At 31.6% G+C, this 21,370-nt stretch overlaps 2 protein-coding genes across 3 annotated transcripts in view; one reads left to right on the top strand and one right to left on the bottom strand.

Moving 5' to 3' along the window:
* The first annotated feature begins 1,351 nt into the window (after positions 1 to 1,351).
* Lpin (phosphatidate phosphatase LPIN) lies at positions 1,352 to 5,519 on the top strand. The gene is made up of 5 exons (XM_040708923.2): positions 1,352 to 2,087; positions 2,173 to 4,174; positions 4,236 to 4,555; positions 4,634 to 4,737; positions 4,802 to 5,519. The coding sequence occupies exons 1-5, from the start codon at positions 1,908 to 1,910 to the stop codon at positions 4,944 to 4,946; spliced, it is 2,751 nt and encodes a 916-aa protein (XP_040564857.1). The 5' UTR covers positions 1,352 to 1,907; the 3' UTR covers positions 4,947 to 5,519.
* The window catches only part of Syx17 (syntaxin 17), a 142,624-nt gene continuing 126,741 nt past the window's right edge, over positions 5,488 to 21,370 (bottom strand). For both annotated transcript variants that reach the window (XM_040708925.2, XM_040708924.2), the window contains 2 exons: positions 8,254 to 8,425; positions 5,488 to 6,814 (listed from right to left, as the gene is read on the bottom strand). In XM_040708925.2, coding sequence (XP_040564859.1) covers positions 6,408 to 6,814; positions 8,254 to 8,425 — 579 coding nt within the window. In that variant the 3' untranslated portion in view covers positions 5,488 to 6,407. The remainder of the gene's footprint in view (positions 6,815 to 8,253; positions 8,426 to 21,370) is intronic.

Raw genomic sequence — 21,370 nt, 5'->3', positions numbered from 1 at the left:
CACTTGCTCAAAATATTAGATGTAATTTTGTTCATTCATTTATACCAGAGTTGGGCAAGTTGATGTAACTTTACTTAACTTAAATAAGTTAATAATTTAAGTTAATTAACTTTTAACTTGACTAGTTAATGATTTAAACAGCATTATTTTAACTGTAACATAATTAGTTAATTTTTTTTTTCAAAATTAACTTTTAACTTAATTAGTTAATATTTTAAACTACATTATCTAAACTTTAACTTAACTTGATTAGGTTAATAAGTTAAAATTAAATTCATTTATTATTTTTAGTTGAAAAACTAAAAAAACTTTCTTGTAATAACGGTTAGTTCTCCAATAATTTGTTAAACACTGTGTCGACACTATCTGTTTTATCAAACTTTGGAACCTGGTCATTCCACACGAAATTGTTTATATATTATTATTGATATATATAGCATATAGTTTAAAATAATATAAAAACTCAAAAATATAAAATTTTATCTTTCTTCGACCTCCTTTTAATTAGTTAATTTATCTTGCATTGCTTTTTCACTTCGAAACAGAATTTGCTGGGAGTTTTAATCTGTATTTTTTTATTGATCGTTCAATTGGAAGTAGAGAAAACCCCAGACATAGAGACCGACAGAATAATCTTTACTATAAAGCCTTGATAAATCTCTCAATGGACTAACTTAAATAGTCCATTAATTGATTATTTTTCATGAATCCATGAACCTCCTATTATGTTTCATAATTAATGTATTCAATTTTATGTCTTTTAAATATTAACTTTAGGTCCTGCATATTTTATCCACAAGCCACTGAGAATACACTTCCTTTATTTTGTACATAGCCCAACATAAATACATATTATGCAGAAATATATCACATTTTGCAATAGTTTGCTATAATTTTCAAGGTCGATTCAAAAACAGAGTATAGAATCAAATAATTCTGTCAACCCGAGTTTCAAACTCATATGATGTGAATGACTTACATAATTGATAACACGCCTCCATGAAGAAATACATCTCCAAGGGCATAGGTCATATAACTAAGTCTCTCAAGATTTCTGTAGTAAATCCCTTCAAAGATTTTTGAAGAAGAAGAAGGTTTGGGCCATTCTTTTCAATTTACATTGTAGCAGTACCATCATTTCATTGAATATTTTCAAAAAAAAAAACAAAGAAAATTAAAGAATTGCATTTATAATTTCAAGTCCATACAAAGAACAACAAAATATTGTATGGTTCGATCATCGAAAGATATTTTTTGTTTTTTTACAAAAAAACAGAACGATGATAAAGCGTACCGACAGCGACGGGTCATCTATGTAGAGTAGCTAAAACTAGATGGAGTACGTACCTGTGTAGTACTGTTTTCATCATAGTGGTGAAATGAAGCAGTGAAAGAGAGAGAGAGCGCGGATATAACAACGCACGCTTAAATTTCGCAGGATCTCATACTGAATTCCCATGATATTAATTTAGTTTTTGTCAGATATTAGAAATGTTAATAGTGAAGTACGACGTGCTGTGATACAAGATTTAATCACGGAGCAGAGAAAAGTTAATAGATACATATGTACTTTGTTTGTAACAATAGTATTTTAAGCTAAGAGTTCCTCCTTCCTTTGTCCATTTTGTGTTCTCTGGCCAGCTCTCACTCTCTGTTTCTCCTTTTACCTCCCTCTCTTTTTCCTTCTCTTTTCTTAGGAAAATTACAAACCATTTATCACCCAACCTCATACTTTTCTCCTTCTCAGAGAATATTTCCACTTATTTTACAACTTGTACGTTTACCCACTTCTTGGCATCCTCCCTCTTTTCCTCGTTTCCTCTCTTCCTTAGCCCATTAAAAGAAAGGAGCCTCATTTCAGTCTTGTGGGAGCTTTCTTCCCATAAGGAAACGAAGGGGCGTCAAGGATGAGTTTCTTGTCTTCCGCTTTCAACTCAATTCGCACCTTCTATGGAGAGATTAATAGCGCCACACTCACGGGAGCCATCGATGTGGTTGTCGTGGAGCAAAAGGATGGAAGCTACCTCTCTTCTCCATTCCACGTCCGCTTCGGGAAATTGGGCGTTCTCAAAGCCAGGGAGAAAATTGTAAGTGTTTTTTCTGAATCTGAATTGGATTCCGTTCTTTGAGATATTTAGGATTGAAGCTGTTTTTTTTTTGTTTTCCTTGTAGGTGAGCATTGAAATCAATGGAGAATCCGTTGATATTCAAATGAAGCTGGATGACGCAGGCACTGCTTTCTTCGTTGAGCAACTGCGAGAGGAGGAGTGCCCCGACTACCTCGCCACCTCCCCCATCCCCAACTCTGAAATGATGATAGAGCAGCTACCCAAAATAGAGGAGAAACCTCCGCCACCTCAAAAGTCCAAAAAGAAAAGGAAAACACGACAAAAACATTCCAGGAGTGGTTCCAAAACATCTCTGAGGGAAATTAATTTAGATATTTTTGAAATGGATGATGTTGATGGAGATGTTGATGAAAGTGATGAGGAAACAACAACAGCAGGAGCTGGAGGAACTCTTACTCAGACTTTAGATAAAGAATTAGAAGAGCTAGTGCGGGAAATGCCCTCTTCCCGTGCCTCCTTAACTTCCATTAACCTAGCCGAGATTGATAAATCCTTTTTGGGCTCTCGTATTCCTCGTTCCATTTCAGAAAATGAGAAATTTGAAGCTGATTTGAAGAAGGATGGAACTGAGGTCAAGTCTGTACTCAATGAATCTTCCTCCGTAAAAGCTGACTATCATTATTTTAGTGAACCTGATGAACTAGAAAAAATAAAACCTTCCGTATCTAAAACTCCTAAAAGATCTCGTTCTCCTGGTGGTATTCTAAGTGATTCCGAATATGAAACAACCAAGAATAAACCTGAGGACGATACCTCTGCTTCCTGGCGATGGGGAGAACTTCCCTCTACTTCGACATCTACCCCTGTTACTAGTACTTCAGAGTCAAAACCTCTTGAAAAGATACAAGAAAGTTCAAAGGAAGAAGAGGTCAACGCCACTAATAAGGACAGTGACGCTAAAAAATGGTCTATTTTTAATTATCTACGTTCTAGTCGAAAGGATGGTGCTAATTCTAGCGAAGGTGGTGTTTACTTGGATGATATTAATGATGAGGAAATGTTGGCTATGTATGTTGGGGCTTCACGTAAATATGAAGACGCCGAATCCGGAAATGGCCCTTCGTTGCCCATGAGTCCACGTCTTGTTGAAAGAAGACATAATGAGGATTCATTTATTGGGCCAAATATATCATTTAGTCTATGTGGCTATGCTGAAGGAGTATTTTCACCGGCCTCATATGAACAGTCAATTATATCCTTTGATGACTTTATGTTAAAGTTGCAAAACAATGATCCAGTGTTTGAGGATCCAAATTTAGTTGTAAAAATTCATAATAACTATTACTCTTGGAAAAATGCACTTCCTGCTGTGATGTCCTGGTTACTCTATAAAAGACCTCTACCCGCTGAATTGATGCCTAAAAGTATTGTTATCCCTCAGGAGGAACAACCAATAAATTCTTCTGCAGATACTGTTCCTACTGTAGTAGAAGAAATTCCTAAGCTCAATGAATTGGAAAATACCCCAGATATCAAAGAGATTCAGTCAGTTATCGAGGACACTACTAAACCTCATGAAGATCAATTGTCGTCCTCATCTCCACCACCACCTCCTCCTCCTGAGAGAACGGAATCAGAGTCTAGACAAAAAAAGTCCTGGTGGCCCTGGTATAACAGGGACTCTAAAATTACACACGATTCAACAGAGACTGCTAAGACACTTGAAACCCTTGCAGAAGTGAGTGAAAAACTTAATTCAGAAGTTAAAAAACGATCCCTCAAAGCTGTGTCTGGGAATTCTAGCGACTCATCAGGAGCATCATGGAATGAAAAAATTAATGCCGTTCCTTCTTCTCATGGAGCCTTTATCAAAGGAAAGGAGAGGTTTAGGAAGACTCTTCGATTGTCGTCTGATGACGTTAAACGGTTAAATCTTCGTGATGGAAGTAACGAAGCAGAATTTACTGTTACAACACCCTATCAAGGAACTTCTTATTGTAAGTGTCACATATATTTGTGGAAGTACACAGACAAAGTCGTTATCTCTGATATTGATGGAACAATAACAAAGTCGGATGTCTTGGGTCATATATTTCCAATTATCGGTAAGAGCTGTATAATTCACTCTGATATGGATATGAAAATGTATCCTTTGATATTTTATAGGTCGTGACTGGGCCCAATCTGGTGTAGCTCAATTATTTAGTAAGATTAGACGCAATGGATATCACATGATATATTTGTCTGCCCGAGCTATAGGTCAAGCTTCTATTACCAAAGAGTATCTCCAGTCTATAAAACAAGGGGATTTATGTCTTCCGGACGGCCCGTTATTTCTTAATCCAACGTCTCTTATATCTGCATTTCATCGTGAAGTGATTGAGAAAAAACCCGAAGAGTTCAAAATTTCATGTTTAAGGGATATTCTAAAATTATATGAGGATGCTAAAAATCCTTTCTATGCCGGTTATGGAAATAGAATCAATGTAAGGATCGTTGTTATTTGATTATTATGAACTTATGATTGTTTTACTACTACTATCTCTTTGTTTCTTCTTATTTAGGACGCATACGCCTATAGAGCAGTCGGAATCCCTGTGTCTCGTATTTTCACTATCAACTATAAGGGTGAATTAAAGCACGAATTAACTCGAACCTTTCAAACCTCGTATGTACTTCATCCCCTCAATTACATAGTTATAGAGCAAGTTGACTTATTACTTTTTTTTCAGATACTGTAGCCAAAGCTCAATAGTCGATCACTTATTCCCTCCAAGGACTGATGAGTTTGATAGTCCAACGTCAGGACAAGAGTTCTGTTCTTTCGCTTACTGGAGGGACCCAATTGGTGAATTCGAGTTACCTACATCAACTTAAGATATAAATAAAAAGAAAGACATAATAATTACTACCCTTTTTCCCCTCAAAAAGAGTGGCTCAAAAGGCTATTATAATGCAAGAAATATTATTTATTGTATATTTTTGAATATCATATTCTTGATGAAAGAAGAGCGCAAGGATCACTTGGACAATGCTCAAAAATTATTCCTATGAAGAAATATGTACCAAAAAGAAAAGAACAGAAAAATGTATTCAAATTTAATTTATTTTATTCTCTTCTTCCTTCCACTCTTGCCATATTGCTTTTGCATTTCCTATGATTATTTTCTAATTTAAAGTTAGTTTTTCTATTTTTGTTTCACAGTTATATCTTGATTCTCGATACATATTACTTAGTACCTTTAGTCAGTCATTTATACCCCCCCACCAACACGTTAATAATACCCACCCTCATGAATGAAACGAATAATAATAAATGGAAATAGCTTATTACTCGTTTTCTATATTGATTCATTATCTTCCCCATTGTTTTTTGTTCCGAATTATGGTGTACGTATAGATTAATGAAAGAAAGAAATGTTGCCCAAATAAATCTTTATTTAGAAATAATTATTCGGAAGTCTCAATATTTATTATTTCAATCAACGAAATGTAATAATAAAAAAACAATAATGCACCTTCCTTCAAGGATCTAAGAGACATGAATCCAAAGTATGTCTTGAGAATCAAGAAGAAGAGTGTGTGTAATAACAAGAAGGGACGCAAATAAATATTAATATAGCAGGATATCATTAAGGATTGTGAATAATTAAGGGGGAGGAATCATTGATCAACAATTAATGAATTATACAGAGTAATTATATAGTTAGTAATAATAATAATAACACTAGTCAACAAAGTTTCACCTTTTGATGAAGATGGTGTGTTCCAAATTGTTTTTACCATCTCGGAAAATATGAAAATGACCTTCATAACCCAACTTTTCTGGAGAGTATTTGTATGAAAGATCAAACTCAAGGAAAAAATTACAAAATATACTTCGTAGGTACATATATACAGATTCAAATTATAATTCATTTATTTATGTATCGGAGAATATACCTTACTAAGTACAAAAAAAAAACGAATTTTTTTTTAAATTTTAAGTTTAATAAATTCCACATTTTTTATCATAATAATAAAAATCCGTTTATATTGAAGTAAGGACATACAACTTCAAAGTAAAGAATATCTTAAAAAATTAAATTTAAAAAGATATTTAAAATTGTAGTTTGAAAAAATATTTAATAAGCTATCAAGGTTAATGGATAGTATATAAAATATTCCTCACACTGTAGGCCACAAAAGTAGAAATTTTGTATTATTTATTTTGAAAGGTCAATTTCATATCTCTCGATGTAGAAGTATTCAAGAACACACCATCTCAATCCAAGGGGGAAAAATTGTCGCCTAGTGTAATAAACATCTTTAGCACTGCGAAGAAATAAAGAAGGAATATTAATGAGTTGTAGACGTATTAGAGGACGCTGTAACAATCGAAATGCCGGCTGAGGTAGACGAATTAGCAGAGTCACACCGATATAGCGTTATGTGGTGGTTCCTTGTTGGTGGTATATGTCGTGTTCTTACACTTCGACTTCGGCCCAACTCACCATTCATCATGACTTCCATTCCATTTGCTTTTGACTTGTTGTTATACACGTCTGGAAGGGATTGTGTTCGATCTCGAAGCAGAGGAGCTCTTTTATTTCCAATTTGCTGCTTGTTTATAATTGGAGTCGTGGAAATGGACGGTGGCGGAGGTGGAATTCTTATTCTTTGAGATCTTGAACGATGAGCATAAAAATCGTCTATGTATTCCTGCCGATCCACTTGCTCTTTAATCACAATCCCCGTTGAATAGCCTAATTTCAGAAATGACATAAATTAGTGATAGTTAAATAATATTTTTAAGCTTTCATAATAATAAGTTTTGACTAGAAATTAAACTAATAGATTATTTCTTTAATGTAAGGTATTGGATTTTAGTTAATAGCTACCTTTTTTAAGCAAGCCAGAAGTATAAAAAAGTTAATAATATAATTTATAGTCCAGTTTTGATGAATAATAGTAATTTTAATCAACTATGTAGGAAAATAATTAATAAATTTTCTTTGATTTCTGGTAAGTTTCAACGAGTTGTGCTAATAATTTCCTATTGTTGGTAAATTAGTGGTAGATTTTTGGGGGAGCAACGGGCAAAGTAGACTTATGCCTAATTATTAATCGCCCTATGGATCCTTTCGATTTATCCGTATCGTTTTTCGTGGAGTCTTTAGGTCATTTTTGAGGAAGTATCGAGAAAAGAGACAAAATAGAACTATAAAATCATACTTTAAAAAAAAAGGACAATAGTGAAGGGTTCATAGGACAATGAGGCAGAGGTCTACTTCAGCCTTGCTTCACCAAAAATGGATCTGTTTGAGGTAAGTGAGTATACAATGCTAAGCTCAGATATATTTTCTGACTTTTGCAGCCTCGGAGTAATTTTTTTCCATTTTCATAAATTTTCTTTTGAAACTCAAGTGTTAGCTCAAATTCGTAAATTATTTTTATGTTATAAAAGCTTGAGGTTAATTTAATAATTAAATAGAGTTCTTGGGTAAGATTTTAATATAAATATTAGTGTTTGAAGTCAAAGAGTAGCTGAGAGACAAGCTTTTGATTAGTTTGTTTGAAATATATCCTTTTGATTAATTTTTTTTTTTTCAATTATATCGATAAATACTTTTATTTATCAATAATTATCACCAGCGCGTCAAATGCTACCATTAACATTAACATTAGATTATATATGATTATTATCTATGTTATGAAATTGCTGCCAAGTGCTGCATATTATTTTGAACTTCACAACGAAAAAAAATCCGATCTGAATGTCACTAATTTAAGCTGAATAATATGCCAAAAAGTCAAAAGTGAGTATTCTAAAAATATTATTAGTTAAAACACGCAACATTTTTCAAACAAAACCCAACCTCACATTGTGGAACAAAACTTATTTTCATAAATTCATACATTCCTATGTCATGTTGTGTATATTTAATTAATAATTATCTAACTAATCTTTCTTAATTAACATATATATTAACAGACTAAATATTTAGGTATTTATTAAAATGGTCTATAGAAGTAATTTTATTAGATCATGAAGATCGATAAAAATACTAAAAAAATCATTTATTTATTCATTAAATTATAATATCAAATTTACTAATTGAATTGTATCATGCAAATCTCTCATTAATATAATACCCTATTAATATAAAATATAACTTCATTTTTGACATATTACTATTATTACCAAATACAGAGCCACCGATAGCAGCCAACCCTCCAATTTTGATTCCAGCAAGAAATCCTACAGGTCCACCCAAACAAGTTCCAAGTAATGCCCCAGCCACTGGATAAATTGCTGTTGAGGACAAATGGCTCGATCTAGGGGAAGATGAATTTACTTTGTGTCTTCGATGTTCCTAAGGAAAGAAAGAAAATAAAAATAGATTAGACCTATCTAAAATATATAAACAAGTAAATCAAAGAACATTAACACAAAAGCAAAAATATCCCAAGGTCGATATTAGTTGAACTCGTTTCCTTGGATTCTTCAAAAAAAAGGTCATAATGTTTTAAGGTATTTTTGGCTATTTTTAAGATTCAAAACGACGTTTTGAAGATAGAGATAATTGATATAGATATATTTTAAAGCCTAATGTTGTATGATTTCAAAAAGTTCGTGAAAAATAATTAACTCATTATAATTTATAAAATTATCACATGTTCGCTTTATTAAGATTGAATGCTGGAGATCAGGCTTGTGAACAAAACGCAAAATCGAACGGCGTTCCATGGAACGTGTGTTCAATGAACGGAACGTAATTTTTTTTGAACGATGAACGCTAAAAATGAGATTTTAGCGTTCTGTTCCAATAGGTAATAGTAATTTTCGGTGTAGGTGTTCACGGGATAAGTATCCTAGAAACCATGCAAATTTAGGAGTAATTTTTGAAATTGGGGAGGTATCCAAAGCCTCCACCCCTTCAGGTGCCCCTGATATTAATATTCGTGTAAATGTGAATTAACCCCTCTAAAAAGTACATAATTATTATTTATATTTATGTCCCTTTTATGTAGTAATAATTTAATTTCCCTTGTACTCAATGAAACGAATTCTCACGCTCTTTGTTTTTTATTTTTGTTGTAATTTTTCGTAGGGATTTAAAGTACTTCACATTGAGAGGATGTTTGAGTTAGATATTATGTTTAACGTTACTGCCTGCAATCAAGGGTAATTAATTTAATTTCTATTAATCTTGGCTGCAATGTATTTTTTCAATACCGCCTACATGTCGGGGTTTAGTTTAAAAAAACTATTTATTTTTATCAAAAATGCATGAATTATATATACAAAGGTTCAATCATTTATATAATGACAGGCAATATTTCAAAGAGATATTACTGTCAATTATAGGCATTGAATTCTAATTTTTGAGATAAATTGAAATATCCAAGATTGGGAACTGTAGTTTAAAATCTTCGTTTCATCTATTTTATTTTATTTGGCCCCAATATTGTCATAGAAATATAATTTATTAATTTCCTAATTCTAAAAATCTGGCGGTGAATTTTGGCTACTTTAAGTACAATTAGCGGTGCCTCCAAAGGATTAATTAGAAACATTGAACTTTAATTTGTTGGAAAATGTATTCCATTTTCAATTTTGATAAATTTATTTCATGTTCAATTTTGAAAAAACTATTCTAACTTCCTTTTGGGTTGACGTGCTACAAGTATGCAATTTTATTACAATGACTCAGTACTATTAAGAAATGGTCATAAGGTCACTGGTTGTTGGTCATTCTTTAGATATTATGTTAAAAATGCTAAGAGAAAAAACATTCTTTCATTGTAGATATTATATATAATATACATTGAATTGAAGTCCTTGATATATGTATATAAATCATAATCCTCTAAATTTTTTAAGTTTATAATATGTAGAGTCGGCTGCTTTAAATCAAAGAGTCAACCAATGAGTTCTAATACTAGCTGGAGGAGAACTAGCTATAATCCCGCAACAAAAAAACATCAATTTTGATGATAAATTTGACTTCGTAACCTCATATGAACTTTGTACAATTATTAGGGTAAAATATTTGTCGTAGTAGTAATTTTCTCTCAACATCACGTGGTACTTTAAGCAACTCTTTTATTTTGGGATAATAAAGTTAATAAAAAAATTGGGATAAAAAAAGAGTTCAGTAGGTTCAAATCTGGTGAGGAGGGGTGCCGTATCTCTTTGGACCAGAATCGAGCCATGTTATCTATGCAGAACTTTCGCCCCTTGGTGGTCTACTCCTTGCACCTCTTCTTTTTTTCTGCAAGTCAGCGGTTGTTCCGGTGGTTATGGAATTAATCAACTTTGAAAATCTTCCTGTCCGAGAAAATTTTCACAATGCACCCATTTTCCTTGATCCATGTGAGGAGGATTTCTTGCACCTTTCAAGCCTCCGGGCTTTCATGTCCTCTGTCAAAAGATGATGTGGGGTTCTTGTGAAAAAAAAAACTAATCCTAAGTTGTGCCTTATAGCCTTCCTGAGCCACAGAGAAGTCGTTATTGAGGCGATTAAACCTTGAAGTAGGAATTGATCTAGAAGCGATTCTTGTAATTGAAATTTGAAAGCTACTTGACATACATATGTGTTATGTATAGAACCAAGCCTATAAACAGGGCTGCTAGAAAAAAAAATCTGCTTCAATAGTTGTATACGTCTAAAATAGTATACTGTTCTATTCCATTGACATTATTGGAATCCTTAGATTTTAAGCCAAGTTTCCAGCCTCAGTTGTGATTTTGGGTGTCATCTCATCAGATAGTAAAGTCATGCCACCACCCTTTTTTCCTGTCATTGGGCAAGAATGGACTTCAATGCCTACATTCAGTTGCTTCCGGATGCTTTCAAGCCCTGTATTGATATTTTTTGTCGATCATATTTTTGCTCCCTTTCATGCAAATTCATAATTTATCACATATTTTCTCTTCGTATCCATTTGTTTTTAGGACGGTACTTCATTACTTTCTAAGTTATTTACCTATTCTGGAATTAATTATTGAGATTTTATAGATCTTTTTTTATGCGTTCGTGTTAATTATGTATCTATTACCCAACGATGGATATGAAAAAGGTAGATGGTAACTTTGTAGAAGATATCTTAGTCTTTATAAATTTTTTTCTTGTTTGATAATAATTTAAAACTTGGCTTGAATAATTTTAGGCTTCACATACAAATGGCCCGATTTTTTTTAAATTCGCCTTATTACCAACCTTCAAAGGACAGCTGTCAAAATTTCATAAGAATCTGATCTTTAGATTGTGAGTTATTTTCAAAACAATTTTGTGTTTTAGTATTAAACTCCTTCTTCTCCCTCTGCTGGGCAAGAAGTCAGAGTAATGTGTCACTGGAAATGAGGTGGCTTATATGCTAGCAAAAGCCATACTATACTCCCAAGAGTTAAACTTGGGTGGTGGAAGAATCTCTTGGATTTTTCGAAAGAAAACTGAACTCCTTGGTTAAGCTTACCAATGGGCATTGTCTCCTACGCCGACACTATCACCTTATGCACCATGAAGTTTGCCCACTATGTCGTGAGTGTCTTCATCTGGTTAAAAATGTCCTAAATTTATGATTGAGCGGACACAGGTCTCGGACAATTTTCAACCTTTTCAAGGACATTCCGTCTCCAGCCTCTCCAGTTTTTTATGAATCCTGATATCAGGGGCTGGCTGAACAATGGACCGTCCCTAGAACAAGTTCAGCACAGACTGCAGTAAGATACCTAATACGCAAACTATTGCAAGGGCACCACAGGTTAAAGTCATTTTTGCATGTGCCCGTACTGATTGTATGTTTTTATATAATGTATAGCAAAAAGTGTTTTAATAATAACAATTAAACTCCTTCTTGTTGAAAAAAATAAAACATAAAACCTGTTCAACCTAAGCAATGACCTTAAATGTGTTATGGGGACTCCGCTCACTAAAGTGAATAAAAATAAATAACTCAAAATAATAATTTAAAAGAAGCCATTTTTGAACGAAAAAAAAAGTTTTTTGTTTATTAAGCCTGGGACTTTTCAGCCAATATGTTATTAATTTAGAAAAAATATATCCACTATAGTTTATAAAATTGAATATCATTTTTTCCCACATATATTTTAAATTATGAATTTAATAGTATAAAATATTATGATAAAAATGTATTAAATTTGTTCACTGATGTCATATCATATCATATGTAACCAGTGGTCATTAAAAAAAAATTTATACTGCTAGAATATCCATTGTGTTTAAGCACATTTTTTTTTTTTGTAAAAGGTGGTAAAATTGTGGAACTTTTTTTTCATAAAAAATAATATTCTATTATTTCATCCTTTTATTTAAAAAATGTTTCAAATCGTAGACTCCGCCCCCTGCCTCCATTCAACCACCTTCTATAACTGACACTGACCCAAAGACCTAATATATTTTTTGTAATAGCTTGAACTTTGGTTCAAATTGCAGCAAGTTTTTCAAACTTATTATATGTCATTAGGAGGTACCTTATTATAATTATTATACAACCATAAAATTAAATCGTACCATTCCCTGCTATTGCATTAATTTTTAGAAACTTTTTTATGGAGGAAAAAAAGTTTTAATTTACTTCATTCCCCTTTTTAAAAAGTTTAATTTTTTATTAAACATGTCAACCAAATTTTTGAGGGATATATTCAGTGAAAAAATTAACCTTTGACTTATTAATAAGTTATTTTTATATATTTATTTTCTTAAAGATAAACCTGTAGAAATACTGTATATGTATACTTATTCGGACTTCATCCCTAGTATTAATACATCGTTTTAAAGTGGTTTGATCAACTCTTTTGAATTTTGAAAATGGGGTGTCGGACAAAGTTGTGTATTGTTATACAAATAGTTTGTATAAAAAATATAAGCTTTAAGGTGTGGGTTTCAGAGGTTCTCTAGTAGATTTATTTTTTCTAAATGTCTAATTTTTCATGGTAGTTGATTTCTTATGTGAAGATGGCTATAGTCCCATTCACTCTAACGTAAAGACAATACCAGTCAATTTTTATTAAATGAATGATTAATAAACATTACAATTATGTTAGAAAAAAAGGAAATAGTATTGTTTGCTCTGAATCATTGTTAAATTGGTCCTAGGACTGATTTTCCAGCCAGTTTCTTTAATTTTTTAGTCAGTCCTTCGGTCGAAGATATCTTTTATTTTCTTCATTCCTACCTAAGAGTATAAAAACCTAAGGCGTAGTTTGTAAACTAAGTTATTTCAGATGTTGTTAGTTATCATGAAAGACCGATAAGGACCCAACTGCAGTCTTTTTAGACCAATTCAAACTACTTTTGATGCTTAACGATGAAAATATACAATATTTCACAGAAAGTACAAAATGTGATTTGTGGGACATCAAAATCTGTCAACGAAACTCGAACCATTTGATGATTATAGGTTATAAATACCAACCAATTTGATCCAAAAATCAAATTTCTGATCAAAACTGATAAAATAATCACAAAATATGTATAAATAAGTTTTCAACGGAATTACGAATCTCAAAAAATTTATATTGCCCTAAAATTTTGTATGGAATAGTAATACATATATAGCATTACAAATTTCCCACTTTAATGTGTAATAAGAGATGCAATAGAAGAAAAAATGAAAATTACTTAATGGAGTGGAAATCTAGAAGAAATTATTATTTTTTTTCTTAACTCCCCAGTTTAAAAGGCTTTCTTAATGGGTAAAAGGATAAAATATAAAAAATAAATGTTTTTATACGAACAAGTAAATATAGAAATTTGGTTTAATCTATTTTGTTGTTCTCCAAAATTTATTTATATCCTATATGTAGAAAGATATTATAAACTTATACTAAATAAAGAACAAATCAGAGTATTTAAATTTTCATGCACAATTTTTTATCTACTTTTCTGATTTATAACAGGTTTCATTTATTTTAAAATCATTCTCTAGATCAGGAACATTAATACAGTCAAACTTAGTCTAACGGTAACTTGATTTGAGCATGTCACCGAACTGAGCAACCATAATCAGTTCCCATCCAGGAATTTCATAACAAAAAACTCTATTAAGCGTGTTCCTGTGATCTCGGCCAGCGTTGATATCTTAGTAAGGGAAAAAAAGAGCGCGAGGAGACACTTATGGTATTGGTGAATTAAAATCAGCTGCATGTTATCACTTTTTTTTTTTTTTTTTTTTGGGGTGGGGGGCGGGGTATGAAGAAAATAATTATAACTCCAAAGATAGGCCAGACCACTTACATATTGAGAGTAATTAATACAACGACGACCAATTAAATAATTAACAAAAACGATAAAGAGTACACCCAACAACTACCTTTTCTAATTTTTGAAGATAGTTTTTTGATTACAGACTACTCAACTCTAATTATTACATGGTTACTACTTACGCTAATAGATACATTTACTTCTAACAGACACTTTTTAATACATACAAATACTATTGAGCACAAAACAAAAAAGAAGTGACGAACTATAGACTTATTGACATAGATGAAAATAATACAATAATGAAAGATAAGTTTTTTTTTTTTAAGTTACTACCGAAGTATATGTTTATTTTTATTTTGTAAAGCTGTTTTCATTATTCTTTCATTCTTCAAGAGAGAACAATTTATGCGTATAGAGTATAAAGTGTAACTCATGTTTTTGCTTATGAATGGCGGAGAGATACACTGAGGAGTTATAAGTCCTTCCTTGATTCGGAGTAGAATTGAGGATCGCTATTTTCAACTTTTAAATTGTTCCAAAATTCCGAACTTGGTTTATGAGGTCAAATGCACTAAGCGGTCACATCATCAGTTTCCCTATCCTGACTGCTCATTACAGGTTTGATTATATTCTTATTTTTGTGTTGGATTCGAGCTTATTGGAACTAGAAAAAAACTTGACTTTACTGAATTAGATATGTTTAAGAAAATAATTCAGACTCGCTAAAAATATTAATTAAAAATCCGATTAAATTTGAACTCGAAGGATCAAAACTTGAAATATTTAAGTATAGATTAATCTGGTCTCCAGTCGTTTCCACAACATTATTTCGGGTAATTTCTTTGTCATACTTCTGGTTGGATACTTTTTCTTTAATTTAAGTGGTGCCTAGTTTTTCTACTTTGTTAATTTTACAAAAAAATAAAATAATAATGTCGTCATATTTAGTTTTTTTAGGCAATTGTAGATCAAAGGCCTCTAAACTAAGGCCTCCCTATGACTTCAATCTGTCCCAGAGTTTTCTACATTATTTAATTAATAATTAACTGTCTTACTTACTCATTTCTCAAAAATGAGTAAGTTGACCGGAGTTCAAAGTTTCCTTTGTTTGTTGAAATTTAACTCGCCTATAACAAGCCCTTGTGCTTCTATCTCTTCTTGTTCGTCCTTTGACTACATGGGGACATTTTTTCTTTTAACAAAAATGGTGTAAAAAAGAACCAAATCTCCTCTTTTAATCGATCAGAACCTCAAAAATTTAGATGATGATCTGTTAAGAAACGTGATCTATGATAGGAAAGAACTGCATATAATCCGCAATTTAAGGATCCGTTATATATTACAATTATATATGTTGTATACAAGTTGTGATGTCTGTACAAGCTGGAACTTTTATATGCAAATTGTACAAGTTATAACTTATTCCTCTTAAAATGCATTATTTAATTACAAAAAATTGATCATTCATACCAACTCTTAATATATAATATAATTTATTTAAATCTGTAAAAACTACATGGTTACTGTGTATTTATTAATAATATAATTCTGGACATTTGAACTTTATAATATGCCACAGGGTACTTATATTTTAGTTATTTGTATAAAAATAGTGAAAATAGTTCATCATTAATATATCAATGATGAATGGAATATTCAATTATTGCATAATTCTCATTTAAAGTACGGCGAATCGTTTATTTAAAATTATTTATCCCCTTTCTGATTGTCTCTTGTAAAAATTGTTTATACAAGTTGCAACTTGTACACAACATGAGTTCAAAGCTCTTATCTCTTATTTATCCATTATAGAAAATGTCAAGAACTTTTTTTGTTAAAAATAACATATAGTATATATACTCATAATAGTTTAATATACTACATAATCTTCTACTTGATATTGCGTATATATATGTATGTATGTATTGTTGAGTCCTAAGAGTCCTACATATCATGAAACGTCTTCCTAGGGAATAAAGTTTTTAAAGAGGCCCCTTTTGTTGTGTAGGAAGCTAACATTTTATACATAGGATGTAATACGAGTATATACATGAGATTTTTGTATTTGTTTTGCCTTGACGATTGATTCAGTTGAGTTCCCCTTTTGAAATGGCGCAGCAGAAATCAGATTCAAGGTCAATCAGTCGGTTTCGGGATTTGGCTTTAATCTCAAGGACGCTCAAAAACGCTGACTCGTACAGGTATGCGGAGGGAAATAGAACTAGTAGACCTCCACAGCAACGCAAGGATACGAACCCTGCATAGTGACATAGCCTTCTGGGATTTCTCTGCAAAAAACAGCCTTTGCTGCAGAGTCATTTGTGAGGGCAAGAAAGTAGTCTTTGATGTCTTCTGTTTCCTTCGGAAAGTTTTCAACTAGAAAGCTGAAGGGATCCCTCCTGAACTCCATCATTGGTTTGTCGCTTTTGAATTCTGGAAAATAGTGCTGAAACTTGTCCAGTGGTCTGTTGAGGTTGATGAGGGTGTCGTTCTTGAGAATGTTGCTAACGCCAACAAACGTCTTACTGATTCCCGTCAACGTTGGAAAGGCGTTGCACTGCGGCCAGTCTCGAGCTTGCTCGCTTTTCCCATGCATTCATAAATCTTTACCCTTAGAATATCATCACAACACACACGAAATAAAATAGCCATATTGCTATCATGCATTGAACTAGTGAGGAACGTTTGTTTGCCGTCGAAAATAAACATTGACATAATATTTTATAAAATTAAACTCATTGTAATTTAGTTTCTGAGTTTTATTGGCCCGATTTATGAAAATTAGTTAATTCCTTCAATTTCTAACATTTAAAAAATCTTTTTTCATAAATTGAAATTCTCAAAATTCTTTGAATGCGAATAACTCCACAAATAAAAACTTCAAAGAGCTAAAATTGATGTAATCAAATTTGATTTTGTAAAAATAATCTAAATTAGTGTAGTTCGTCCAAATTAATTTTTGGTCCGGATTTATTCCGGAAAAGCCAACATTTTAAGAAACTTTGCGGAATCCGACAATAGCTAATTATTTTAAAAATTAATCATTCACAATTATCGAATAAGATATGTTGTTAATTGAATTATGCATTTTTTATAAATAATAACTATCCTATTAAAACCTCTCAATCAAATTTATTTAAAGAGAAACAAAAAAGTTGAAAAAATTACCAGGTATCAAATATCAAAGTTCGGTTGATTTAGTTTATTGACAATGTAGAGTGTGACCTATCTGATAAGATTTTCAAAACTGTATAATTTATTTATTTATAAGTGTACTATCATTATGAAACACAAGTAAAACTTTTTTGATCTATAAAACTCGTTTTATTACCTTTTGGAAAAAGGAGCTTATGTTTCTGCTTCCTGTAACACTCACAACTCAACTAAAATTATTTATTTCATAATTTATCTATCTATATTTATGTTTTTTTATTCGTTGGAGGACGGATTAAATCACAGAGTTCAAAGGATCGGGTTCCACAGCTTTGAAGAAAACAACCTGCTTACTATTAGTGATACAGTGAGTAAGACTGCTTTACAACAAAGTGGGGAAACAGCTAACAGGCTCTGTTCGCCTTATTTTCCCAATGCAAGATAATATCACATATGACGGAACTGTATATTTGATTGGCATTTTCTCTCAAGACATATTCCACTTTTTCTTCCTTTCAAAAGATTTATCTTGTTATTTCAGTTTAAAGGATGAATTCATGGAGACTCCATAATTAGATAGGCATTAATATTCATGCTCTTCTTGACTAGCTTTTTTCATTCACTCTCAATCTCGACTGTCAAAAGGGAAAGGAAAAATTGAAAAAAAACCCAAAAAAACAACTAAGATTATATAGTTATTTATTATTATATAATACATTGGCTGAAAAGTACTAGGCTTAACAAATAAAACGCGTTTTTTTCCTGTTCAAAATTGGCTTTTTTAAAAGTATTATTATTATTTATTTATTCCCTTTATGGAGGTGAGTCACAATTAAACTTTCAAGACATTGCTTAGCTTGAACGGTATATCTTCCAATCAAAAAGTAGTGAAAAAAAAAAAAAAAAAACTAAATTGTTTTGATCCATTGTGTTGGAAATAACAAACACTTAGCACAATAAGTGACAAACTAAAGAACAAATTATCATGAAGAATTGACTGTTGTCTTTTGAAGGTTGGTACTAACAGAAAATGAAGTGAATTAAAAAAAAAAAAAAAAAAAAAAAATAGCACCATCTCAATGTGAAGCCTGGTACTTTTTAGTCCATGTGTTACATTGAATTGATAATTTTATCAAAATAAATATCAATGACAGATTATAAAATTACACAAATTCCAAACAAAGGCCCTTGATTTATATATAAATTAACATAAAAATTCAAATCCAATGTAGTATATTTTTTGAGTTCATAATACATAAATTCATGTACTTTAAACAATAACAGATTCAAACTATAAAAATTAATAAAGTCAGCAGAAACTTTGTATACTTCAAAAAGCTAGCCATGACTAGTAGTGGGGGGGAATCAACAAAACACTTCATTATACAAATGTTGATCAGGTGGTCTTCATTTTACGGCTTTTTTTTTAGGCTTTAGATCTAACCAATGAAGGACTGATCTCTTCTAAAAATAAAATAGAAATTTTATTTCTATAAAAAACGGTATTTGATAAATATTATGAAATTTTTGGTCTCATAAAAGAAAGTTAATATGAAAAAACAGCTCTTATTTTAATAAAAAGTGGTGAAAAAACAACATTAGTGATAATGACAAGAGTGATGGAGAATATATAAGTAAGATTAGCTTAAAGTTACCCGTTTCTTTTCTGAATATATAAAAAAAAACTTAAATTTCACAGTATTTATGATTTAATACAAAAATATTTCCAGGGATTCTGCTCAAAGACAGTTTACTGGGAAATGAGAAATTGTAATATATAAATTCAATTATAAATCCTAAATTGGATATTATACATATTTTTTATAGTTGTATAAAGATGTAGATATATTTTCTACAAATATTTTTGCATCTTCCACACAAAAATACACAATCTCCTTTTGTATCTCAAGCTTCGAAAAAGTTTAATTTGTAAGTTGAAATTGTATGTTCAAACACCAAATTTATATCAAGGATATGACGGCATTAAGACTTTTTACAGGATAATCAAGATAAATAGAAAAAATGTTTAAAGGCTTATGACGAATGAACTGGATAGGTTCGAACCATAAATTTTTTATTATTTGAATGTTATATTTAATGACATTCAATCATTTATAATCAAGTTCGCCTTTCTTGATAACCTTGGCCACACGGAGACAGAAGCTTTGGCAAGCTAGGACGACCTCGTCCGGATCCAGCTTTGCTATTGTACGGGCAATTGACTTCTTCAGAGCCTCCACAGACGAATGATACTTGGCACAGGCCTCATGCTTGATCCTCCCCTAAAGATAGAAATCGAATGGGTTCAGGTCTGGACTGTTTGTAGGCTAAAAATTCGGCCCACAAAATTTTCTAAATTTTGTGGCCAAGACATCCAGCACATTTTTGTGAGGTGGGCCTGTTCACTGTTTTATTGGAAGGTGTAATTTTTTCCTTGGGCTACTCCATCCATCCAGAGAATGTAAATTGAAAGTGTAAAACCGGAAGTAGTACAAGGGCAAATCTGGATCTGCAAGAGGTGTCCCGTTTTTTTAAACGTATAAATGTATATAGTAAGTATAATTATATATATTATTATGATTTTAATTTGTATTTTCTTTTATTTATTATTTATTTTAATTTAATATCTCAGAAAATAAATCACATCGTTAAAGACCATCGATATTTAATTGAACTTTCAAGCTCAGTCATTTAGTGTATTAAAAAATGACGACCATTGCTAAAATAGTATGGAAACCACATCCTGTGCCTTTTATATTTCAACCACTTTATTAATTTTGCTCATAGTATACAATGCGTTCAAACATACTAATTACATAATTTCGAAATATACTTCCGCATTCATATCATGTCGGTTTCATCCTTAAAAATACCCCTTATAAAAAAATAGAATTATATTTGATAACTTGATCTAAAATACTCGTACATATCTGTATCTCTTTTTGAATATATAGACATTAGATGAGAAAATATTTAAATTTGTTTATTCTCAAAAATTATTTCAAAGTAAATAAAGCCATATATCTATATATGTTATATTGAATTGAAACATACTAACTAACAATTAAAGCTGCTAGATGGCGCAAATATCATGAATCTAGTAAACAACACTCATACATTCTCCGTCACGCATCCTCCCCGCCAAAAATAAACAGAACAAAGACCCAAAATCAGTTGGTAGTTAGCCAATTCTTCTTAACTATGGATTTAGGATTCAATAATGGTTGGGATGTACTCAGCTTAAATAGAGCTTATTTCATTAAACCACTCAATGTTAAAAACACTGATTAGGGTAAAAGAAGCAAAAACATTGATAGGGGACATTAAAATACATACAAAATTTTTGTGCTAATGACCTAACTCTGTGTCCCTTGGAAACCTTGACTTTCAAGATAAAAACATATGATAGCTATGACCTATGTATAGTTTTAGCACGCTAAGGGATCTTCAACCCAGTCAAGAAGTATTAATGGTATTTGCAATTCATAAATATATCAAGTCTACTGCTTATCCCAAAATGCGAGTCATGAATAGAATGATTAGTCATGATCAAACTAATAAAATATTCAAAGTCATAATAAGAGGCAGAGATCCTGCATTAGTAAATAAACAAAAACAACGCTCATATCCTATTGATTTGATACGAATAAGCTGATTTGTAATGACTGCATCAACAACTACTAGAGTACAATATCGAAATTTAAACTAGTGTGGGGTTTCGCTCTGAAAATCCTATACCGGTCGGAGACCATTCTAATTTCTGTTGTATCGAAGTAATACAGTTCTTTAAGTAAGTTTGATCTGGACCAGTCTCATATACAAATTCTGTTTAGTTCGGTCCCACAAAAATAAAGTCTGTCACATTTAAAATTAGTCTACATCGATTTTAGAGGTTCATTGGTGATGATGTCATACGAAGTCAAAAATGTTTCG

This window comes from Lepeophtheirus salmonis, chromosome 3 (assembly GCF_016086655.4).
Source record: "Lepeophtheirus salmonis chromosome 3, UVic_Lsal_1.4, whole genome shotgun sequence".
NCBI lineage: Eukaryota > Metazoa > Arthropoda > Copepoda > Siphonostomatoida > Caligidae > Lepeophtheirus > Lepeophtheirus salmonis.
This window is presented reverse-complemented; position numbering and strand designations above follow the sequence as displayed.